Source organism: Zingiber officinale, chromosome 8B (assembly GCF_018446385.1).
Source record: "Zingiber officinale cultivar Zhangliang chromosome 8B, Zo_v1.1, whole genome shotgun sequence".
Classification (NCBI taxonomy): domain Eukaryota; kingdom Viridiplantae; phylum Streptophyta; class Magnoliopsida; order Zingiberales; family Zingiberaceae; genus Zingiber; species Zingiber officinale.
The window spans coordinates 30,130,993-30,156,681 of NC_056001.1; the positions used below are offsets into that span (position 1 = coordinate 30,130,993).

General features: G+C 36.3%; 4 protein-coding genes across 5 annotated transcripts; 2 read left to right on the plus strand and 2 right to left on the minus strand.

Moving 5' to 3' along the window:
• The first annotated feature begins 109 nt into the window (after positions 1 to 109).
• On the plus strand, positions 110 to 6,185 carry LOC122014362 (protein ETHYLENE-INSENSITIVE 2-like). Its single transcript, XM_042570578.1, has 3 exons — positions 110 to 316; positions 2,004 to 4,733; positions 5,661 to 6,185. Exons 1-3 carry the CDS (start codon positions 125 to 127, stop codon positions 6,009 to 6,011), a joined length of 3,273 nt encoding a protein of 1,090 aa, XP_042426512.1. The 5' UTR covers positions 110 to 124; the 3' UTR covers positions 6,012 to 6,185.
• Positions 6,186 to 10,770: 4,585 nt separating this feature from the next.
• On the minus strand, positions 10,771 to 16,087 carry LOC122017330 (protein YABBY 2-like). Its single transcript, XM_042574912.1, has 6 exons — positions 16,010 to 16,087; positions 12,705 to 12,827; positions 12,334 to 12,436; positions 11,970 to 12,021; positions 11,746 to 11,821; positions 10,771 to 10,985 (listed from the first exon to the last, which is right to left on the minus strand). The coding sequence occupies exons 1-6, from the start codon at positions 16,025 to 16,027 to the stop codon at positions 10,929 to 10,931; spliced, it is 429 nt and encodes a 142-aa protein (XP_042430846.1). The 5' UTR covers positions 16,028 to 16,087; the 3' UTR covers positions 10,771 to 10,928.
• Positions 16,088 to 17,054: 967 nt separating this feature from the next.
• LOC122014998 (fra a 1-associated protein-like) lies at positions 17,055 to 19,353 on the plus strand. The gene is made up of 2 exons (XM_042571591.1): positions 17,055 to 17,301; positions 18,810 to 19,353. The coding sequence occupies exons 1-2, from the start codon at positions 17,102 to 17,104 to the stop codon at positions 19,171 to 19,173; spliced, it is 564 nt and encodes a 187-aa protein (XP_042427525.1). The 5' UTR covers positions 17,055 to 17,101; the 3' UTR covers positions 19,174 to 19,353.
• A 131-nt stretch (positions 19,354 to 19,484) lies between these two features.
• LOC122014997 (beta-glucosidase BoGH3B-like) lies at positions 19,485 to 23,636 on the minus strand. Of its 2 annotated transcripts, none has more exons than XM_042571589.1 (10): positions 23,457 to 23,636; positions 22,374 to 22,593; positions 22,088 to 22,292; positions 21,691 to 21,781; positions 21,452 to 21,597; positions 20,975 to 21,218; positions 20,781 to 20,885; positions 20,512 to 20,694; positions 20,220 to 20,421; positions 19,485 to 20,110 (listed from the first exon to the last, which is right to left on the minus strand). In XM_042571589.1, the coding sequence occupies exons 2-10, from the start codon at positions 22,591 to 22,593 to the stop codon at positions 19,623 to 19,625; spliced, it is 1,884 nt and encodes a 627-aa protein (XP_042427523.1). In that variant the 5' UTR covers positions 23,457 to 23,636; the 3' UTR covers positions 19,485 to 19,622. The 2 variants fall into 2 exon arrangements, with proteins under 2 accessions (XP_042427523.1, XP_042427524.1); XM_042571590.1 differs by having other exon boundaries at positions 22,374 to 22,635.
• Positions 23,637 to 25,689: the final 2,053 nt, after the last annotated feature.

Consider the following 25,689-nt stretch of genomic DNA (forward strand, 5'->3'; position numbering starts at 1 on the left):
GCTCTAAGTATCTTTTTTTATTAAAGTTGTCTTTTAACATTAAAACTGGATTTATGTAATCATTACACCCTTTGTTTTAGAATATATTAAGATAGTTTTTCCTAGTTCTCATGTAATTGTCTTTATGCAGCAGCAGCAAAAGAGATTCTTGAATGTTCCTGTGGGTGCTTTACTTCATGAGCATTTTTTTGGAATAATGTTCATCTTCACTGGCATATCTTTGGTTAATTATGTGCTGATGAACTCGGCTGCATCTGTTTTCGGAAGCACAGACATAGATCTCAACTTTCATGATGTGTGTCTGCTGATGGATCAGGTTTATGCTTTGCCTCTCTATTACCCTTTTGTTTTGTCAATTGGCAAATCTTGCTATTGCTGATCATTTTCTTCTTGAATAGATATTTAATATCCTTTTATTGATTATATTTGTAGCTATCAATGAATGTATATTAACCAAGCCTAATACCTAAACCTGATGCAAATTAAAGATGATTAACATCTAAGACTAATACCCAAATCTGATGCAAATTTAAGATGATAAATTTCTTTTCTTGACTCTTTCTATGATACAATCTAATCTTCATAACCTGTATGGGGAAAAGGAGACAAGTAGTCATCTGGAATATATAACTAATTCTGGAGGTAGTCAAAAGATTGAGGAATTGAAACAGAAGATATCTTCACAATCTACAAAAAAAAATGAAGAAATAGTAATCTAGACAAGAAGCACAATGTTACATAGTCTGAATCATTGACATTAGTGAACAGGTATTCACAGGTTTGAATATAAGTTGACAAAATTGCGCAATAACTTATAGATCATTTAATGTGACATTTTATATTCTAAGATTCACATTTTATACAGTTTGGGTTTCTTTAAGTTAATGGCCAATTTCATGTTTTCTTGATTATAGAGATTATGATTTGCTGGCACAATTTTGCATCAGCAATTATTCAAGGACATAAACTATTATTTATTCCTTATTTGATCCTGATAAACCATTTTTTCAAAACTCATGCCAGAAGATTTGACCATGGATGTATTCATCTCACAGTCAATGCTAGGATATGATCAGTGGATTATATCTTTAGGCTTAAGTTATGTAGTTTAGAACTCATCATTTCTCCCATCAGGCAACCACTTTCTTTTAGTCAAATGATGATGCAAGTTTTAGCATAGGAAGAAGCAAGCAGGTGTCAGGATTCATTAAGTGCAATCAAATTCACCTTCAAGTGACTCAGTAAATCTAGGCTTCTCCAAAAATTGACGTGCCAATGTTTTAGTCCTGAACAATGTACCGTATTAGTTTCGATATTTTTTAAATATGAAATATATTAACTAAAAATAAAAAATTTAATCTAAATATTTAAAAATAAAAAATATATTTTTAAATATATATATTTATATTAAATTAATAGGATAATTTTATAAGGCTTTAGTTAAACTTATTTAAATTATTTCAATCATAGCTAGGAGTTGATTGAATTTATTAACCGAAGTATTTAATTAAAGCGTAAGTTAACTCTCCCTGTTCCATGATGACCGTGGGCCCACGCGATGTGTGTGGACGTGTGTGGCGTGCTGGCACTGTGTGCCGGTGCCGGTCCATGGACGGAACGAGATGTTTTGCCCGTATCGAGCGAAACGGCTCGAGATTTTAATCCATGATTAGTAGTCTTCATGAAAGTTCAGCTGTTCAAGTTTCTCCATCCATTTGGGCTCCAAGTCCAGAACATTGGGTTAGTGTTTGATAAATGTCATAATAACTAATTTGGTTTCTTTCAGCTACCAAGATTCATAGTCTTTGCAAATGATAGTTGGAATAATTTAGTTAATGAGTTTTATTATTTTACTTAAATTGATAATCTTATTGTACCTGATAATTGGTACTTGATATAATATTTATTATGGGACATGATTTTGACAATTTTCTTTTACATTTTAGTTGTACATCAATGAATGTTCATCAGAACTGTAACTTCTGTATGCTTAAACTTTACAGATTTTTAGGATTCCAATAGCACCTATAGCAGTATTGCTGCTCCTATTCTCTAGTCAGATTGGAGCTTTGGCTTGGAATACAGATGGACCTCAAATCTTGCATTATTCTTTTGGTGCGAATGTTTCTGTTTGGGGTCGTCGTCTTTTATTGAAAACCTCCTCTGTGATTCCTGCTCTTTGCTGTGCAAAAATTGGAGGCGCTGAAGGGATATATAAATTTCTTATTTTTTGTCAAGTTATACAGGCTATGCTTCTTCCATCTTCAGCAATTCCACTTTTTAGAGTAGCATCTTCGAGATCAATAATGGGAGAATACAAAATGGCATGGTATCTGGACATAATGTCTCTGTTGGCATTTCTTCTAATGCTGGCTTCGAATATATTCTTCATCAATGAAATGTTGTTTGGAAATAGTATCTCGATAAACAGCCTCAAGGAAAATACAAGATTTGGTGGAACTATCACATATGCTGCCATTCTTCTTGTTGCTTGTGCTTCAATACTTTTTACACTATACCTAGCAGCTACGCCTCTCAAATCTGCAAGTGATTTTCCAGATTTAGGAACTTTGGTTTCGCTGAAGGATGAACTACCCGAGGAAACAGAAGATGACATTCGAGATAAGACTACTTCTATCAGAGATGAGATTAAAGCTACTGAAAATCAGCTTTCACTGGAACCTCTTGCGGAGAATACTCTGCAGTATACTGATATATCACTTTCAGAATCTATACTCGAACAATCTGATGCAGCTATGGATTCTGATAATGATCCTTGTCAAATTATTGACAGTACTGCTGCTTCTAACACAACTTTTGATTCTGATCATGATTGCCATCAACATATTCATGTTTCTGGCTCGTCTAATACCTTTATTGCGCCAATATTTCAACCTGAAGTATCAAAGTCTATTGATGTAGAAGACTTGGAAAGTGTGAGTGGCACATCCACCAATACCTTGTTAGATACTGCTATTAAAGAAAAACATGAATTTGAAACCGACAAGGAAGATTTGGCATTAGAAGTAGCTATTGCCACTGTGATGGAAAAAGATGAGACATTGGATACTAAGGATTCTGTAGGCGAGCTGTTGGTGCCCATAAGCGAAGCGTTGCCTCATTTGACATCTGAGGATTCTGAATGTTGTAACACTGCTACTGTAAAAATTTCAGAGGATAGTACTGGCAGTGTAAACTTATCAAAGTTGTCTGGATTAGGCCGTGCTACTAGAAGGCAATTTGCTGCCATATTGGATGAGTTCTGGGGTCAATTTTTTGATTTCCACGGGAAACCAACACCAGAAGCTGTTGGGCAAAAGTATGATTCTTTGTTGGGATTAGACTCGAAAGGTGTTAGATCTGCAAAAGGTGATATAGGAACAGAGCCATCCATTAATTTTCATAAAGATGTTGATAGAATAACAATTTTCCCACCCAACCCAATGGAATATAACTCTCATAAGATGAAAATCTCGGCCAGTGGAGATTTATCCTATGGATCTCAGATGGGCTCTTCAACTTGGTCTCGGAACTTGCAAGCGAAAACACATTTTCTAAACTCAGCTGGTAACCTACCTGAGCCAAATGAAAGACGTTATTCTAGTTTATATCTGCCACAATACTCAGACAACCATGATTATCAGCCGGCTACAATCCATGGATACCAGATAGCATCTTATCTAAAGGAAATTGGTGCGACGCGAAATCCTTTTTCTTCAAATGTGGCACCTGAATCTCCGAGAGTTACTAAATCTTCTCTGAAAGTTCCTCCAGGGTTTGGGGATTCAGTTCCATACAGCGATAGACAAACTGGACTGAATTCACTTGCACCTTCTAGTTTGCAAAGCCCAACAGCATCTCGAGTTAGTAGAATGCAGGTGGAAGGAAATTATTTCAACCCTTCTTTGGTTGAACCTATAGGAAATGCTGACACGTCTGCCTATGAAAAGAAATATCATAGTTCTCCAGACATTTCTGCTCTTATCGCTGCTAGCAGGAACTATTACTTGAATGAGTCGAAGTTGGGTGGTCCTATTGGTTCCAGACCATCTGTTAGTAGGATGATGACTAGCCAGCAGCACCAGTATTTGAATCCCATCTCCAGAACGGCAGTTTCATCACCATTCAATGAGTTCTACCCACCCAATCTCCAGAGAGATGCACTCCCTCCTCAATCAAATTTGAGTTCAGGCAGCAAATCCCTTTGGTCTATGCAACCATATGAACAATTCTTTGGTACGCCAACCAGGGAATACAATCTAGGGGGACGAACAGTCCCTGACAAACCTGGCAGCGCTTCCCAAGAAGTTTTCCCTTGTGCAGAGGTAGAACGCAGGTTGTTACAATCTCTTCGATCATGTATCTTGAAGCTCCTGAAATTGGAAAACTCAGATTGGCTTTTCAGACTAAATGATGGATGTGACGAGGAACTAATTTATCAAGTTGCTACAACTGAGAAGAATATGTGCAAAGTGGTTGAGATGAATCATTTGGATTCTAGTGAACTTCGCCACTTGTCCCCTGAACGAAAGCTTAATTCAGTTCAGAGGAATGAGGAGGCAGACATCTCTTGCACTTTGTCGCTGCCTAATTGTGGAGATGGTTGTATATGGCGCACATCCCTTCTTGTGAGTTTTGGAGTGTGGTGCATTCATCGGATATTGGATCTGTCCCTTGTTGAAAGCCGGCCAGAGTTGTGGGGTAAATACACTTACGTGCTCAATCGTCTTCAGGTAAAAACTTAATCATTAGCTTTATCGTATTCCTTTAACAAGTAACTAAGTTCATGCATAAAATATTTAATCTAAAATCTACACTAGCAAATATCGCAAATTTAATCTACCTTCTACTTTTACACTGATGTTCCAATACAATCTGGTTCTCGTCATGCACCACTTATCATTTTGAGCTGGAAATAAAGTATTTCTGCTACGAGTGAATAAATAGTCTAAAACAAAACTTATTTAGCTGGTTATTAGTTGGAGACAGTGATGGTTCTATCATTCGCCATGAACTTTAGGCAGTATATATATATATATATAAAAAGCAATAATATGAAGTAAGACATTGAAGGATGCCAAAGAATCTAACTTTTGCAGCCAAGGCAAGCCTTTTAATCTTGAATGAAGCTGGAAAAAGTCTTCACTTTAGCTTTTCAGCAAAGTCAAATCTCACAAATATTGAAGGCTACCTAGTTGAACTGGTTTCTCACTTGTGAACGAACTTATTTGTTACGGTTGAATATTGGCTCGTGATGCACGACAGATAAAGTATATTTGGTAAATGTAGTTGTTATAATATAACATTACATTCAGCAAAGTCGAGCCTTTTAATCTTGAATGAAGCTAAAAAGAGTCTTCACTCTAGCTTTTCACCAAAGGCAGATCTCACAAATATTGAAGGCTACCTAGTTGAACTTGTTTCTTGCTCGTGAACGAACTTATTGTTACGGCTGAATATTGGATCATGATGCACGACAGAGAAGTATATTTGCTAAATGTACTTGTTATAATGTAACATCACAAATCCAATCTATCAAAATAGCTCTTTTTGGTCACAAATCCAATCTATCAAAATAGCTCTTTTTGGTTACATGCCAACCTCTTTGTCTTTTGCTATTATATTTCTGCATTGATCATTTTTTCTGTTATCGAATTCAGGGGATTCTTGATCTTGCATTTTCCAAACCCCGTTCTACGCTCAACACTTGCTTGTGTCTCGATGTACCACTGGAAGTTGCTGAGCCTTCCGACTCTCTTATGCTGTCAAAAATGATAAGTGGATCCTTCACAACTGCAGCTATGATTCTTGATATTATCAAAGAAGTTGAAATTTCAGTCTCGGGCCGAAAGGGTCGGACTGGCACAGCAGCAGGCGACGTTGCATTTCCCAAGGGGAAGGAGAACTTGGCATCTGTGCTGAAGCGTTACAAGCGCCGGCTCTCAAACAAGAGCGGCGGAGCACAGGAAGTTTCATTTCCCCGCAAGATTCAAACGGCTCCAGTGCTATAACGACTGTACCGATGTTTTCGATACTTGGTTTTTTCGTTGAAAAACGTTCTCAGGGTCCAAAGCTGTTACTCTTTGTCCCTCCGAGTTTCCCATTGTGTATGTTGTATAATTAAGCAGGATTATGTAGGATTTCTTCAGTTTCAAGATCTTAATCCTAATATTTGTTTTCGAATATCCTTTTGTCTTAAGTAAACTGTGAATTTGTAAATTGCTCATGTAGATATTTTCTTGTGTTTTGCCATGGGCATGATCATCTAGAGTTGGTCGACTGATTGAGCGGGTCCATCGAATCAAGTGGCCAAGTTGGTCAATTAAGTCGAGTAGAAAGAGCATGAGAACCTAAAACTCTCCCACCGTATCGTCAACATGTATGTATATACACAATTCGCTAATGTGACGTAACCTTACACAACTATCAAAATATTTCAAAAGTCATGTCAATTTCAAAAATTCATATATACCTCCATTTAGATTATGGAATCTAGCTACGCATGATTATACTTAGGAAGATCCTACAAGTGCAATGGTTCTGATTTAAAGTATTTTTGAGGTGCTTAAAATCATCAATAAGTTTTTACTAAAAGTAGATAAGGATTCTATAATGTTATTTTAAAATTTTGACATCACCTTAATCAAGAAAATCTTAGGAACCCTTTTGTGGTATTGATAAGTAACTAAGTATGATCGATTTATGCCTTTTAATGAGTTTGTCTTAAATTATCTCAAGGTCGTGAAAATTTTTAAAATTCATCTCTCTCAATCTAAGTTATTGAATCCAAGTCTAAAGATAGAGTTATACTCGGGAGGCTTTCAGAAATATAATAATCTTTATTTAAAATAAGTTTAAGGTTCATAATCAACAGTAAATTTTGATCAAAATTTACAGGGATAATTATATGTTTTTGATAAATATGGAACATAGATTATAAGTATTTTATGTATTATGAAAATTTAACTTTTGTGATTCAGTAAATTACTGTAAAATCAAGTAAAAATAACCCTATGGAGGCCCCATTCTTCATCTTTCCCTAACCGCCTCTCATCAGTCAGTCAGTCAGTCACATGCAACGTATCATGTATGGGAAGCAGCAGCCTCTGCCTCACTGGTTGCAGAAATTAATGACTCCTTAGTCCTTTGACTCCTTTCATTAAAAGACATGGAAGAGAGACTCATAAATCAAAAGGAAAACAAAAAAAACAAATTAAATCAAAGAAGAAAAAGAAGAAGAAACTTAAGCATTCCTTGTTCATCAAGTTGAATGCATTCATTAATTGTGGATGGTTTCCAAAGAGAGTGAAACCAGAACTTCATTTTCTCTGCCATACAACTTTGTTGGCTCCTCCCTGCTCATTATCATTCAGTGCTGCCTCTTCATCAAAAGAAACGAAAACTTAAATGTATAATAACTCATTGTTAAACTTTCCGGATTCTCATTATGTGACATAACTTTACACAACTATCAAAATATTCAAAGTTGTGTCAGTTTCAAAAATTTATATATCTCAATTTAGACCGTGAAATCTATGTATGAAGGCATAATTACATTTAGGATTCATACATAGTTACATTTAGGAAAATCCTATGAGAGTAATTGTTCTAGTTTGAAGTGTTTTTGAGGTGCCTAAGACCATCAACAAATTTTTGCTCAAAATTAGAATGATGGCTCTATAATGTTATTTTAAAATTTAATTTTGGCATGGTCTGAATCAACGGAATCTTAGGAGCCCTTTGATGGTATTAATAAATATGACAGACTTATGCCCTTTAATGAGTTTGTCTTAAATTATCTTAAGATCAGGAAAATGTCAAAAACTCATATCTTTCCATCTATGTTGTGGAATCTAATCTAAAGACATAGTTACACTCAGAATGCCCTCAGAAGTATAAGGTCATGAGTGAGTTGAAAAAATTTCTAGGGGCAACTATATGTTTTGATAAATATGAAACAATTCTATGCATGTATTATGAAAATTTAACTTTCGCGGTTCAGAACTTGCTGTAAAATCACATAAAAATAACCCTATGGAGGCCCCATTCTTCATCTTCCCTAACCCCCCCCCTCATCAGTCAATCATGCAGGGCCGGCCCTGGAGGAGGGTGGCATTGGGCGATGACCTTGGGCGCATGATTTGAGAGGTTCCAAAATTTTTTTTTTTAGTATTATGTATTATAGGTATATAATTGGGGCCTTGAATAGTTGGACCTAAATTTATATTTCAGAATCTTTTGATATTATTTTTTATTTTTATCTTTTTAGACATGTAATTAAGGTCTTGAGTAGTTGGAGTCCAAATTTATTTTGGATTTTTTTTTTTCCACCCCGGACCTCCTCTATAGAAGGACCAGAGCTGGTCACATGCGCAACGTATCTCATGTATGGGAAGCAGCAGTCTCTACCTCACTGGTTGCAGAAATTAATGACTCCTTTCATCTAAAAGACATGGAAGAGAGACCCATAAATCAAAAGAAACAAAAAAAACAAATTAAATCAAAGAAGAAGAAGAAGAAACTTAAGTATTCCTTGTTCATCAAGTTGAATGCATTCATTAATTGTGGATGGTTTCCAAAAGAGAGTGAAACCAGAGTTTCAGTTTCTCTGCCATGCAACTTTGTTGGTTCCTCCCTGCGTTCATTATCATTCAGTGCCGCCTCTTCATCAAAAGAAACAAAAAAGTTAATTATGTATATAGTATAATAAAATATATATGCTGGGGACTGGCCCATGAGGACTTGCATTGTAGACCTGAGAGTCGGGGTGTCCAGATCACTTCTGAATGTCGCGCCTCAATCAAATACGTAGCTCAAGCATGTATGTATGTATATATATATAACATATGATTATGGTAATCTATACATCCACCGTGGGGCCCCCCATATGAGGAGGCGCCTGATCTGAGGTGCCTCATCGATGAGGGACACTCATAGTCAGCGACTCCACTAAGGACATCCACAACGACGTTAATGTCTGAGGCATTAACACTGACGTGGACATTTTTTCTGATACTGTATCATTAACGTGTTCAAATCTTCGAATGCGTTAATGCTATAGATTAAAAAAAAAAAAAAAATATTAACGCATTTACACGTTAAAAGTATTATGGATGTTCTAAGGGGCACGGGAGAGAATTGCTCCACTTAAATATTTTGATATGAAATAAAAAAAATATTAATAAAATTATATTTTAAATAAAATTTATTAATCTATTATTTATAACTATTATTATAGTACTTTTTAAAAATTTTACATATAAATTATAATTAATAAAATATTTTTTGAACACTCTTTATTAATCTGTAGTCAAATATTCAAGTCAAAAGAACAGAGAGATGTTGTGTCAATAATTTTCATTATGTATATATTAAATTAAAAAAATCAACACTAAAAAATTTTAGTGTTTCTGCATTTAGGCATCTAATAATTTTTTAATTTCGAGATTAAGATAATTAAATTTATTAGTTATGAGTTGAATTATAATGTTTAAGTTTTAAAAAATTTTATATATATATATATATATATATATATATATATATATATATATATTTTGTATGAAAAAAACTGGACTTGAAATAGTAGGCCGAGATGCGCGCCAAATCTTGTTATCTAGGGTGAAAAGACTGGACTTGCTATTGGACGTCGAGATGCGCGCCAAATCTTTTATCCAGGGTGAAAAGACTGGACTTGTTTTTGTACTCGAGATGCGCGCCAAATCTTGCACCGATGCAACCTCGTACACTGAGACTACAGCGTGGGTCTTATTAGCCTTTTTAGGTTTCAGTTTACATATATTACTGTAGTTTTTTTTAAAAAAAATAAAAAATAGTTATTGTATTATTTACCTCTCTAGTAACTTTAAATGTGTTAAAGGAAATGCATGATTTATTATATACACTAATACACCATTATTATTGTGTCAAATTTATAATTTGTAATGGAATTATGTCAAAATATTTTTTTTTTAATGATACATGTATATGGTTTAGTTATATAGGGGATAGTGACAAATGATAATTTTTTGGTAATATTTAATTATTAAAAAGCAGTGTCAAAATAATAACTTCATCACATATTATATACTTCTGTTTGAGTGTATAATCATTAGTTAAGTTAATTTTGACACAATTTTAATATAATATATTATTTTATTCTTATATATTCTTGTAAATCTATAAATATCTCATAAAGACTATTAGTTTGAATTAAACTTAGTTTAATAATATTTAATTAAAATTCTATAGTCAAGTCAAAATGCCCTTATTACTTTCAAATTAAATATTAATCAAGCGAAACATTTGTGATTTTTAGAAGATTAAGACTTATTTGATTCGTAAAAGTAGTTATGAGTCGACTAATAAGGACAATGCTAAAGTCAACACTAGGAACAATTTTAGAGAGTAGAGATGATATTTATTTGAACTCGATAGAGGATTAGATATCCGATCCAAATGGAAGAAGGTATGAAAGGATTATCATTATCCGATATTCGACTCGAATAGTATATATATATATATATATAATTTATTTTTTTTCAAAATTCACTAACTATTTTTGTTGATATTAAGAAGAGACTATATAAATATTTAATCTATTTTTATTATAATATTAATTCTAATATATTTTTGTTGAGTAATAATAGTTGAATGAAAAGAATAAAATTATTAATATAGAAGATATCCGATCCTTTAATAAGTATGAGAATGAATATCCTATATCCAATGAATATAGGGACAGAGGATATGAAATCCAATTTGAACCCGACACATTGTATCTATATTAGAGAGACATCCATACAAACTATTGAAGTACAATAAATTAATGTTCTTGCTTCACACTTCAACAATACAATAACTCGATCCATTTAATTATCTCCATTTATTCAAGATTTAATCCATACTAAACTTATTCTCTCCATCAATCCTCACTCCTTGTTCTCGTCAAGGTTTGGCTCCATATGAATACTAGGGAAGTGTGCCCACTGCAACACAATAATTAGTGAAATAAGCAAAATATATCTATATCCATCAAATACGATTTACATGAATACTTCTTCACTTGTTGAGGCCAAAGATTCTAACAAAACTATCAAAGTGAAAAAGAAATCCATTCATTCATTATGGAGGATGATAAATGCATCACACTCGAGAAAAGGAATCACATATATAATCTACCTGAAACTATTCGTGCTTGCGGTTAATGAGTATCTTACAAATAGACAAGAATATGAGTTGTTTTGTAATTAGTTTATTGATGCAAACTGAAACAAAACAAGGGTACACTTAATCCTAAAACTAGTGGCCAAATCTTTCATCTTTGAGTTTAGTTAGTATACACAAAGAATATAAAATTTACGATATACTCAAGAAGTTTATGAATATAAAGGAGTGAACTTAATTCTACTATTCGAAGTTTAATTGGATCAATATTCATGGATATCAAATTAGACTTTAGCATAAACTAGCCTAAGTGTAGAGAGAAAAAAAATCATTCATTTTACTCACTAGATCATTTATCCTTTTTTTACAAAATATGCCCTTACTTTTAATAATGTAAAAAAGAAAATCCTTCTATTTTATAACTACTCAATACCTAGAATTTTAAAGCAAATAGACAATTAGTATGTAATTTCTTGGGCAAATGCCTTTAGGACATTATTAATAATATTATTATTTGTTATAATTATTAAAAGTTTAAAAATAAATAAATATTTTTTTATAATAACTATCATATGTACTTACATTTTTTGCTGCTGAACTGAAAGCTTCCTTGTGGCTAATCCTTGGATTGTTTGCCTTTATCCTTTGAATTTCTTCCCTGAAGAAAGCAAGAAATCTCAAAGAATCATCAGATTTAATATTTAATGATGGTTGATATGGCAAAAAAAAGTTATGGGAAAATAAATTCTTTTGGATTTTTGTTTTTTTATATAGAAAAATCTCAATTTGGCAGCTTAATTAATTACCTGATAAATCTGTTATATGCAGAAGGAACCCGTTGTCTCTTTTCAGGAGGAGCTGTTTCACAAAAAAATTAACAACAATAATTAATATACATAATAAACAATTTACATTTAGTTTTTTTTTTTGCAAAGAATTTGTAATCAATTAGTGAATCTAAGAATCTTGATAATAGATTTATTTTTTTCCTAATTCAATAAATTTTCATTAAAATTTTTATTATATTGATGTACAATTTTTCTGTCATTAATTGCTAATATCTTTTAATATTATCACTAAATCATACAATAGTGGCACAGACGAAGCAATATCAATGAAGAAAACAAACTATTTAATTTTGACTACTACATATGAGTATCGCGATCTTACGACGAATAAGTTTAGTTTGTCCTTGATCATGCCGCATCTGATTGCACTCTGATGATGATGAGCCACACTCCATCCAATTTCCTTGAGGTTCAACGCCATAGGCCTGTAGTTTAATTTTCTCTCCACCAAATGAATATGAATATGCAATATGATGGTAGATGCAACTAATTTTTCGAATAAACTATCGCGAACCTTAGCACATATTTTCCCCTTTAAATCATTCCTAAACGTTACCAAGGTGTTACATACACATTAATGCTATCAACTAAGCTACCATATCGACATATATCGAAAAAACTCCCCTAAAGTAACTATACATATGCATGCACAACAAGAAAGACTAAAAACTCTTCATAGAAATGAAACTAAACCTGGAGATCATGCAGAGGTAGAGTTTGCTGCAATGACTCCAAATGCACAGAAAGCAAATATGAGCAGTGGCCACACCTCACTGTTACAGTGTTGAAAACTAGCCTATTGCTTGGCACACTAACCTGGAAATTAATCAAGCAAAATATATCAATTATTATTTTTTTTAAAAAAGTAAAATATTAATCACTTCAAAATCTACAAGTCCATCTAAAGTACTAAAACAAACTTTATATAATAAGTTAGTCTTTCTTCCTTGAACTTTAGTAATAGCTCAAAGTTTTGACATACTACTTTCAGGTCTACTAGCTTAAGCTTGAAGTCTGAGAACTATAAGAGATGGATTATTGTTCATATGCATATGCAAAGTAGGGCACAAATTAAACATCTTAAACTTCATGTTTCTTTAGCTTCCATGAAGCATTGAACTGTCGTATGTATCTAAGAGATGTGTCTATGACAAACCTAATTAAAGATCTTGAGAAAAGAAAATGTCAACGCCTTTGTTGAGTAGAAGAATGAAAAGAGAGACTTGTCTCTTTGTTGATCTATCTCCTTGTCAAGATCAGAAACTCAGTAAATAAGAAGGGATGAAAAGACAGTGAGGAGATTGCAGTAGCCTGAAAAAGACAGTGAGTAGATTACTAGGCTCTAACTCAAAGATGAGACAAGGAACCCTAAAAAAAGGCTGCAGCTTTAGTTCCATCAATTGCAGTATTCTAACCAGTTCGACCATCTTTTCTTAAATTTCTATACCCTTCTGGCTTCTTGTTAAAGAATTATATAAATTCATTCCAGAAATGAAAGAACTTGTGCTTTTGAAGAAAGATTATAGGTTTGCTGAAGGGCATAGATCTTGTCAACCAAAGTAGGTAGCTGAATTCTAGGGTTTAGATTCATATTATATAGAATATATGATAGATATTTAACAATCTTTGGGAGCTACCAATTACAGTTTTTTGAAGTACGTTTTTTATTATTATTTCTCAAAATATGTATACAAACTAAATTTAACTGAAAATGGAAAATAAAAAAAAAGATTTCATATATCTTCTTGGCCAAAAGCCTAGCTCATTCAGTGCTAAAAAACTGAAAAAATAAATAAATCAAAGCTCCTATAGTACGTGTACATGACATTCATGTCTACAAAAATAAGATCATCCATAGATTTTTATGTCAGATCACCAATATTATAGTTTTTGTTCTAAAATATATATTATAAAAAGGAAGATCCTTGACCAAAATCAAATGAAATAAATATTTCTACACTATAACTAAAGCAGATAGGATACCGTTGAAATCGCTAGCTTCTAAAATAATGATATAAATTAGTCATCAATATATAGTTTAATGTATTTTCTGAAAAGAATCAAATAGAACCAACTTCATCAGAAAAGTATACTTCTGACCTCTTTCTTATGATCTATATGATGTGTAAATGAAATATAAATGTATGCATATTCTACCACGAGAAAAGTGTTGCAGAAGTTGCAATGCACATAGCAAATGTGCTCCAGGGCAACGAGTTGGGCCGCCAACGACATTTCTAATCACCTGGATCTCTGAATTAGGTTGCATAAGGAGGAAGATAAAGAGGAGAAGTGAGTCAATTGTGAAGAAGAAGAGGAAGGCAAGGAGGGGGATAAGTAAAATGATGAGTTTATAAATAGGAGAAGAGAGGGTTTGCTTTCTTGATCTTAAATTTGTTTTGGTTGCATTGGTGGACAACAAACACAAAGGAAGGTGTGAGTGGGGACTAACTCATTACTTTGTCTCATGGAGTGTGAAGAAGCTAAGCCGCATGATCACCTAAAGGGGGATTCCTGCGGGTGAAGAGAGGTAGATTTTTAGATGGTGGTGATGATGATGAGTGTATCTAGGGTTAAATGAATGAGTGGGTAGGAATCCATTTGGTGTCTTTCTTTGAGGAAATTTCACTTTTGTCCAAAGAGTTTTGGAACATTTTTCTCATTGCACCAAGAATTTAAGAATGTTAGGCTCCTATATATAGTTTTGAAGATCATTTCATTTTCCCTCCTGTTTTTCCTGTTACAATATCTCTGCAGTCTATTTCTTTTATTAAAATTAAGCTAAACTACAGGGTTTTGGCTTAATTTCAGCAGTGTTTAGTAAATCTTAGTTCCATCTTACTTTGGAATATTCAAACTTAAATATTTCAATTTAGTTTTGAGTTTTACTACTTGATCAATTGATAAACTGAGCCAAGCCAACTCCTAATCTCCTATCATAAAGTCAAGAGCTTGACCAACGATAACTCTAAATGTTTTTCAATACTCCAAGCCATGTGTTCACGAAAAGGGATAAAACCCTCCCCAAGCTTGGTGGGGTGGTAAGAGGTAGGGTGCATTCCCAATCAAACAAGGCAATTGAACTACTGGCGAAGTTGGAGCGTCACATTAGGAGCCATCGTGCTTCCTAGATTTATTTGGTGAGTAGAATATGAGACCGGACCGTCTACTTTAGGATTAGTTGGGTTGTAACATCTAGATACCTAATATAAAAAAAATGAAAAGGGATAAAACAAAATGGATTTCAAAATTGTATAGGTTAAAAGTACAGTTTTCTAAACTCCAAGAAGGTAAAGTGAAATTGCTGATTTTTCTCTCTTACCTGTCTCATTGAAGAGTCTATTGAGGTGAGAGGGAAGAGGTTTTAAATGTGGATGCAGAGTGAAAGAGAACGAGAAAGGTTCCACTTTTGGATGAATCAAGTACTTGCAAGTAAACACAACGACAGATAACTTAGATGCTGTTGGTCGGTACTTGTGAAAAAATTAGATTTAAGTATACTGTTGGAGTAAAGAGGTGATATCATTCATTATAGGCAGTTCAATATCATCGGTCTCACGGTAAGATACAGACGGATAAATTATGAGAGATAAATTATGAGAGGTATTTTTGCCCTAGCAATGCAGCTCTTTGCATGGGGAGGTCATGTATCCAATGAGACATTTTGTATCCGTTAGAAATTGACCCCAAGACCTATTAGAGCAAGCACCCATACAGATACTACCCTTAGCTCGTAGGGACAATTTAAGTATACACGGTAGACCTATGACAGCTAGAAATTTGGATTAGATGACAGGTACTATTCCAAAATGTATGAAAAAAAGGGAGTAATAACAGAGCTGATACATACAATTTTGATGAATGACAAAGATTCAAATTACAGGAAATGAGCATGTTTGCTATTCATTGATATCTACTTCGTTTGGTCGAATTCAAAAGATAGCTGATGAGAAACTACTATTAGAGCATAAAATACACAAGAAGAGATGATGACTTACTAGCTTCACTTTCTGCATATGGCTGCTTGAGTTTCTGGGCCATTCTGTCTTGAGCTTTTTCCATCGATCTCCTTCAACTTTGCCTACAAGCAAGCAATTGGAAATCAATGAGGTTCTTGGCCGGTGAATTTGTTTATTTTCAGATATTCGAGGCAAGCTTGATGTTGATCATGAAAAAGAAGTGGTAATGAATCATACTGTACCTGATATAGAAACCTCCATTCAAATGCTACTTTCTCCTGCTTCGTTCTCTTGATCACGGTATTTGCACTCTCCACTTTCCGCGGGTCATCTGTAACTGGACTAAGATCTCTTCCCTAATTTCACAGCAATCTAAGAAGTAAGAATGAACACCAGAAGGCAAAATGCACAACTTACTTTTGTCGCGTTTTGAAAATGAGTCAACGGCTCCTACGAATTTGGGTCTCCCGGAAGGTTCAACCCCCCAAGAGCAAAATGCGTATGAGAAAATCAACCCTGCATAAATCGGAAGCGCGAACAGGGGCGAGTATTGATCAGGAAACAAGTAAAGCAATCACGAAGAGAATTAGAGAATCGTGTGGCGATCTGTTCATTGATCCGTGGAAGATCGAAGGTGAATACGAAGAGATTACGTGATTGGGAGAAAGATAGAAAAATAAGCGCGAACAGGGGCGAGTATTGGATATTGGATATTTAACCTTGACGATCGAATCGGAAGGCAGAAGCGAAGACGGCGGAGTTCTAGGGAGCGGCAAACCCAAATCTCATGTACATTTTGCAAACCGCTCCTGCTAAGTTTTGTAATTTCCCTAAGCTTTCAAAGAATATTTTTAAGATGAAAAATAAAATTTAAAACTATTTTGATATATATTTTCAAAAATTAAGGTTTTTTTTACAATAACAAAAATAAAACTATAAAAGCGTTTTTTTTTTATTTTTACCTTAGAATTATTATAAATTTTAAAAAGTGACAAAATTGTTGGTTCTAGAAGTTTACATAAATTTATTAAAATTTGGTATCTATTTAAGAATTACCCCCTTTTAAATACTGCAAGTCGGAAGACTTGCGGCCCAAGCAACGCAGCCGCGCGAAGTGAGCGATAGAGAGAGATGGGGTGGAAGTGGGTGGACGACGAGGCTTCGGGCCGGGGCTTCGGCGATCTCGCGGGCCCTAACCTGAACCCTAGCGAGGAGGGGTTCTCGACGCGGAGGGTGGTCCGATCGAGCTGCCGGACGGAGGAGGTGGAGCCTGGCAGGTTCGTGCGCAAGTGCGAGAAGACAGAGCAGCTGCTGAGGGATTGCGTTGGCAGGTATGCCACTGTCTATGAATATTTTCGCCTGGTTTGGCGTGCATATGTTTCAATACCGTGCAGCTGGGTTAATCGAGATTAAGTTAGGTTTCTTATATTTGTTTGACGCATAATTCTACCTTGCTGTGAGCGATCGTGAAATTATACTTGTGGATTCTTGTTGTGTTACCGTTCGTACGATCTCATTGTTTGAAGTGGAATAAGGTGAATTAGAAGGTATATGGTTGCCGGGGATAGTTAGCTCATACCAATGGATATATTAGATGTGTGTCGTCGGTCGTCCTGTCTGCTACAGCATATCTTGCTGTCTGATTGATCTTCGGTCTTGTAGATCGCCTGGAGAAATGTTTCCCAACTCCGCCCCATTTTAGTCTTGCCCAGATCCTGTGGAGCTATGGAAGCATTACTAAACATATGTTTCCGTCGAATTTGGGAGTCATATATATATATAGTGAATCTATGTGATTAAACATCTTTCTTGTAATTTTCAACCAGGGAATATTTTCCTTATTCATCTTCTCCAACTTTTTTCTTGTAGCTCATTTCCTTTCGCATAGGAAATTGTCTCTAAATGTTATTTTGGTTATGTAAGTTGGGACATTATCAAGTTAACAATCTGATTTTTACCATTTACACCTTTTTCATTTGTTCAGATCATTGTTCCACTACATTATTTCATCCCCCATTTGTGATGTACATACTATCCTGATTATTGGTCGTTAACATTTTCCTTTCTTAGTAGTGTGTTTTCAAGGTCTCTTTTTTTTTATGCTGAGTGCATATATTTGTCACAAAGAAAAATGCTTTCAGCTATATATTTCTATATTTATTGTTTCAACCTGTGGTTGCTTAAATATCTCTTATTGGCTCTTGTTCCTAGTTTGTATGGCGGTGTTAGTTTAGAAAATATGATAAATCCAGTTAATCTCATTTGACTAGTCTTGGGGATCGAATCACGGGTATCTGGGTGACAACTTGGATGTCCTACTGCGGCACCATAGCTGCGGGGACGGCGGTGGTGTTAGTTTAGAGGCCATTATACTGGTGGTAATTCTTTAAATGTATTGATTGCTTTGATCAAAATTTAGTGAAGCATAATACAAGCAGCGAGAGGTAAGATTATAGCATACTGCAGATGTGCTGTATGGTGATATGTTGATGGATATAAGTCAACATTAAGGAATTGTGTTTGGAAGTCTATATTCATAAAAATCAAGTTAGACAATTGTTAAGAGAATAATGGAAACAGAAAGTCCACAAAAGTAGTTCACATATGTCAACCACTGTTCTTATGTCAGTATATGATTCTTGTTTTGAATTGGGTGAGATCTTGGCTGATTCATAGAGATTTCACCCTGGTTCCAACTGAAGAACTCTGATTTGTTTTTTTTTTTCTAATTGTAAGCAATACCACTTTTCCATTCGGTCCGTGTGTTGAAAAAATATTTTATGTATGTTTCACTGTTGTTTTGTTTGCGAACTTTACATTGATAGGTTTTTGTCATCAGGCCTCCACAGGTAGTTGAATCAAACACTGAGCATACTGAAGTCGATGTCACTGAAGAAATGAACAAGGGACTCATTCCTTTTGACTCCCCTTCCCCAGAGCCCTTCACTTTTCCGGGGTTTCAACGTGATATTGGGGGCATCGAAAGAACGTTATTTGGAGGATTCAGGAATTTCATGGAGGCCGCTGAGGAGATGATGTCCAATGAGTTCTTCCCATCAATGAGAGATCCTTTTCAGCATTGGAGGGAATCAACGACATTTGGTTGCCCTGGGCCATCTGATAAGCAACTGAAGAAAGACCATCCGTCCCAACCAAGTGAATCAGGTACCTCTGACTATATAGGGCAGATGAGCGATGTATAAACAATAACACTTCTGCTTTGCTCTAGACTGAGTGCTATTCTATGGCAACATAAGTTCTGACAAATAAACAAATGTCACACTTGATGATTGTGCTAGATAGTACCCTTTGTCTGAAGCACTTTTCCATGCAAACCTTTTATCAGTATATTCTTAGTAATCTAAAGAATAATTTTCATTCAACTCTATCAAGTGGTATCAAAAATACTTGTGAGTAAGCTAGAAAGCAGAGCTGCGGCTCGTAAAGAATAGCAACTGAAAACAAAAACTGATCTCATCCAAATTGATGGGGTTTTATCAATGACACACACACAGGAAACTGAATAGTTAAGATTACCAAATTAGCTAAAGAAAGCAGCAATAGATGGTGTATCGACATATCATGGTTACTGATACTGAAATGGACCGAGTACATAAACTACCAAAAGGCATCACTTCCTTTTCATCTAGTTCTACCTGGTCACTTTTGGCTCGGTTGTTAAGCCGAAACCAAAGGGAAACAATGGATAGTAGTTTTTGTCTCCCACATTCATAGGCAGTTGGTCGACAGATTTGAACCAGGTGCGCGGAAGCTTCCCTGTGAATCCATAATCTCCAAAGAGTACATCGGTGATGCCTTGCCCTTCCGTCCCGGGAAGCCAAGCAGCGACAAGAGCATCCATAATGGTGACATAAGGCTCGATGACGAGAGGCCTACCAGAGATGATGACAACAACACATTTGGTGGCACCACAGACAGTCTGAATCAGGCCCGGGCCAGGGTCGGGAAGCGTGAGGTTGGTGTTGTCTCCGGCTGTCTCCGCGTAGGGGGGTTCTCCAACCACAACAATGGCATACGAGAAGCCGCTGTCTTTGACAAAATTTCCATCAGGATTCTCCGAATAGATAACTTCAGTCGAAGGATCAACTGCAGATTTCACGGCATCAAGTATTGTTGTTCCTGCACGGTATCATTCCATAACATGACTTGCTTAGTTAAAAGAACTAGCCGTTAACTCGTCAAACTCGACCTTTGCCTAAATTTAGAAATTTTAAAGTCGAGATCGTACCGACTGTGATGTTTCCGCTTGCTCCTTGCCATTGAATTGTCCATCCACCACACTGGTAGCCCAAGTTATCGGCATGACTTCCCGAAACAAGGATTTTTGCCGCCTTTTTAGGAAGAGGCAACAGAGAATCATTTGTACCTTTTCCATTTTTCAGCAACACGAGCGATTTCCGAACGGCTTCCCTTGCTAAATCCCTGTGTTCCTGTTATTTCAGCAACACGCGCCACATTCTACCATAAACAACACAGTTATTGCACACATGGAAACTGAAATTTCTCGCAAAACAGCGAACCTGCTTTCCTATCTGATCGACTAAGCTAAGGTCAGCCAGAGGGTTCTCGAATAGGCCACTTGCGAATTTGACCCTTAGGATCCTTCTTACGGCATCGTCAATTCGGCTCATGGGGATGAAGTTGTTGTCAACTAGGAAAGTAAGATCATTGATGAACTCGGTGTAGATGTATGGAACCATCACCTGCCGATAGACAGACACCATTAGTGACAGAGGAGAATATTAGTTTTACGACAAATTTCATGATCCAACGATTGAGAGATTATTACCATATCGATACCGGCATTGATTCCAGCTTGCACAGAGTAAGTGTAGTTTGCACCTGGTGGGCTTGTGATTCTATCGATTCCTTGCCAATCGGAGATTACAAAGCCCTAGTTTGTTGAATTTAAACAATCATCATGAAACTTCTTTTAACGAACATGAACTCTATAGTAAACAAGTCATGTGAAGTGGAACATACCCTAAACCGAAGAGTATTCTTGAGGAAGCCAGTGACTAGATCAGCATTGGCATGCATCTTGACACCATTCCAGCTTGAGTACGAAACCATAACCGTTGACACGCCTTTGATGATCGAGTTGTAGTAGGGAGGCATATGGATGCTAAGCAGTCCATGACGGTTGATAATCGTGTTGTTCTCGTCTATGCCATCGCGAGTGCCACCGTCACCGACAAAATGCTTTGCACAGGCCACAACTTTCTCCCTGATTGATCAACAGCAATAGACTTCATTTCATTTCTTGGCAGGTAGTGAATGAATTCGATTAGGCCAAACGATTGGTAAGTTGATAGGGAGACTAATGAGGCCTAATGTATCCAATAGGCATTCATTTATCATGAAAACTATCCATTCTCTTGAAATATGTAGCTACTACTCTATTCCTTATCTATTTCATTCGATGAACTAAACACGCGAGAAATATACAAAGGTTCTTACTTTCCAGAAACATAAGGAACACCCTTGCTGTGGTTAGCAGGTACATCACCCTGTAAACCGGGGATTATTTCGGTCATTTGCTGGACGAGATTGTGGTCTTCTCCATAGCTCTCGTAGCACCTACCCCATCTCGGATCTCTGCATACCTTCACAAACTCAAATAGGTGAAACTTCAAGTGTGAATATTTTCGTTAGCGAAGAAGTTGTCGTCGCAACGTCGAGCATATGTAGTAACTTACAGCTACACAAGGGGCAAAAACATACGGTATACCGGTCGCCCTTACTTCTAGAGCCGTTGCTGCGCCAATCCTCTTCACAAGTAGAGGGTCCCTTCAACGAAAGATGTAATTGAATTAGTAAACTCGAATCATCTTTAATGAATCATCAAAGTGTTTTTAGAAGAGAGTATCATCGTTTACAACATTAGGGAACTAAATTCGACAATTCCTCGATGAACTTATTCAACTCTTATGATTTGAAGAAACTAAATGATAGTTGCGTTAGTAATGCTAAGCAAACTATGAAATACCATAAGGGAACTAGAAGAGTTGAATGAATTAGTTGGAGGGACAACCCATTGCAATATTTGGGACTCGGGTGATATTGCGGGAAAACAAAATATGAATTTCGTCTTACCGGGTTGCTCCGAGGCCAATATTATGAGGGAATATCGTGGCTTTATAGACATTATTGTGCCCATGAACAGCATCGATCCCATATATGAGAGGAATCCCCAATCTTGTCGCAAGGGATCCCTTTTGAAAACCGTTAACCATATTCACCCAATCTTCAGGACTAGCTTGAGGGCCTGGCACACTCCCTCCACCACCCAGCACACTACCTGTATAGATTCATCATCCAACAAATAAATTGAAAAAAAAATCCCCCCAAAAATATAATAATAATGATACAGATATCTTACCAATGAAGTAGTCTTGCATGACTTGAGCTGATGCAACTCCACGCTCAATCTGTGTCATTTGACCAATCTTTTCGGGTAAGGTCATTCGTCTCATCAGGTCCTTGATTCGAACACTTATCGGTTGTTCAGGATCCTTGTACTTCATGTACTGTGCTTCTCGATTCGGTGCCCAAAACAGTATGAGCAGAAGTTGAAGCCATAGTGTTTGATGTCTACTCATCTTCGATTTTGTTTATTGTTCAGATAGTTTGAAAATGGCAAACTAAACCGAATTAAGATATTGGAAGAAGTTGCTCAAAGCATTGATCGTCTAATGATTTGAGATAAACACCAAAGCAGTAATTGCTACTTTCCTCCTCCATAGTAGAATTTGCACTTCAAAACTTAAAACTTGAATAAATGCCATTAGAGATACTTATTTTTGTTAATAATGTAACAAAATAATCTTAATTGTCGTAAAATTTTAAACACATTACAAAGTCCCTTTAATTTGCTTGATCTATACCATTTATTTTAACTTCTGAAATACAATATATATTGTCTGATGAAATAGCATGTAGATCGAAGAGGAAGAGAAAAGCATTTGGGTGTATAACTTCACCTAAACGTTATTAACCTAACTTTAGTTCAAAGGAATGATATATATGAAACACTTGTAGGTTTAGAACAGCATATATGCAATATCAAAATTGAAAAGATAGATTAAATAAGGAAAAATAAAACTTGAGAAATAAAAGAAGTTGAGCAAACATTCCATCTTGTTATAAGCAAAAGTTCATCTAAAAAGGATTATATTCAACCATAATTTTCTTCTCTTCCCTCATCTCTCCTACACTATCTCATTCTTCCTGTTTGGTAAAGTTCCCCTTTTCTTTCTTTTCCAGGGTTTTTAGCAGCTTTTTCTGTTTGGTAAAGCATTCCTGTTTCTTTGCCTCAAATAGAAAATAAAGACAAAGAAAGAAAGAAGATGAAGCACAACATATCAAATCCATGTCAATTCAGCAAATGGAAGAAGAGCACTTCAAAGAGGAAGAGGAACATCAAGAAATGGAGAGGTAAAAGCTCAAGTGAGTCGATTCATACCTTGAAATGCGTGGAAGATGGAGAGAACGGGGAGGGGAAGGAGAGCAGAGGAGGAATTTATAGAAGAAAAGACAGAGAAAGAGAAATTACATTAGAATTATAAATGAATATGGTTTCCGGGGAGGCAAGTTAAGGTTGTGTGCTTGTCTTGGCCTACATGCAGTGGGAGTGGAATTAAAGTTTTTATTTTTTTGTAAAGATTTTTTTTGAGGATTCATCAAAATATTAAGATCAGTAATTAGCAGGTCAATCTGGTGAATCATTTTCTAGTGTGGCCCAAATGGCACGAGTAATGATGATGGTGATAACTTTGGTATTATTTATTATTATTATTTTTTATGAAATGGAAGCAACTTTTGTTTAAGTTGGAACTCAGAACAGAACGTACTGCGCATGCCAACTTATTTAATTTGTTTGCAATTCAAGTAAAGTTGTCTTTTATGTATGAAAAATATGATCCAAGATTTCATGGTACTAAGAAAGGTATTATAATAGGTAAAGTTGTCTTTATGTATCAATCGGAATCTATAATCGTTCAAATAATCAAATACTTAGATTAATTAAAAAATATAAAAGTAAGATATTATAATAAATAAAAATTTAAAAAAAAACACTCTTGATTATTAAAATCATCAAAAAAAAAAAAAACCTTTTTAAATAAAGCTAAAAGCACATATTATTATATTTTCATAAAGAATATATTTTTTTCTGACGTTATTATAGCATACAATAATAATTGATATAATATTATTATATCAAGTTAATCATCATTATGATAATTTTATTATAAATTTATCATATCAAAATAATTCTAATTAAATTTAAATAATTGTAATTAAGTTGATAAAGATTTTTTTATATATAAATGATCCTGTCTTGAATCTGAGTCAGAGGGACCGCCGAATGAGGTGGATGGAATATTGACCGAATCGTGACGTCCCGAAGGGGATATGCTGAGATGACTTTTATGTTGACTAAGTCGTCAGAAGTCCTGTGGTCAATGTCATCTGCAGCCAGCGATCGGGTCGCCCCGACCCCTGGTATCCCGATACTCGAGGCAGATCCAACGAATATATAAGTAACAAACTAAGACATAAAATAATGAAATGCATATAGAATATGAACGAAGAACGTACCCTGGCCTATAGGACGCCCTTGGGTGGATCGATGAGCTGGTCGAGATACTACTTGAGTTGTCGTGACCCGAAATAGTAGATGAACGGGAGCCGGATGTGGAGCTGGGTCTGGTGGCGCAGAGCTGAATGCGACCTGGATCCGGAAGATGACCCACGGGCTGGGACTTAGCATAAACACGTAAACTAGGATATGGCATTGGCAGGCAGGCCGAGATATAATATTGGCACGCATGCAGGCATATGATAGCGACACATAGGCCGGAACAAGACAACGACATGTAGGTCGGGACACGACATACAAACTGGATCAGCGTAGGTTGGCACACAGTGCACAAGCCAAATTGGCGCAAAGGCCAGGACACTATCGAAGCGGAACACGATCTGATTGGTGACCTACGACAACAGTAAGTACTAGGGGCAGCTGCGCCCGTCGGAAGTGGCACATGGAGACGACTACTACGGCAGTGCTATGCCGGCGATGGCAGATAGCGGACGGAAGGGCTAGCGTGGTAACTGGGTGTGGTAGTGGCATGGTGCGATCGAGGAAGAAAGGAGGAAAAGGGTGGAGGCTAGCGGCGAGAGGCGTGGTCCGACAGCCGACGAAGGCAGCGAGGCGGCTTGCTGGGAGCGATGCCAGTGGCCGGAGACTGCTTGCGGGGGGCTATGGAGCGGATGACGACGTTGGAAGGCGAAGGTAGTCGACCGCGTGCTTAATCGATCGTGAAGGCTGGCCATGGCGATGGAGAAGAGGTGGAGGGGGGTGTGCCCCTTTGTCAGTGGCAGTGTCGACTTCGCCAGCCATCCTTGTGCGTGAGCGTGAGGCGGTGCCAACGCTGAGGGAGCTGGCATGAGAGGTCGTGACGGCCTGTTGAGGCAGCTGTGGCGAGCATAGAGGAAGAAGAAAAGGATGTAGTAGCCGACGGCATTGCCATGAAGAGGCGATGCAAGGAGTCCCCTGCGGGGTCGCCGGCAAAGAGGCACCGGACGAAGAGGAGGGGGGAGAGCAACGCCGGCGAGGAGTGGAGCATGAGGGAGAGAAGTTGCCCAAGTCTCTTGGCGGCGGAAGCAAAAACGAACCTCCGCCTTACAACAGTACC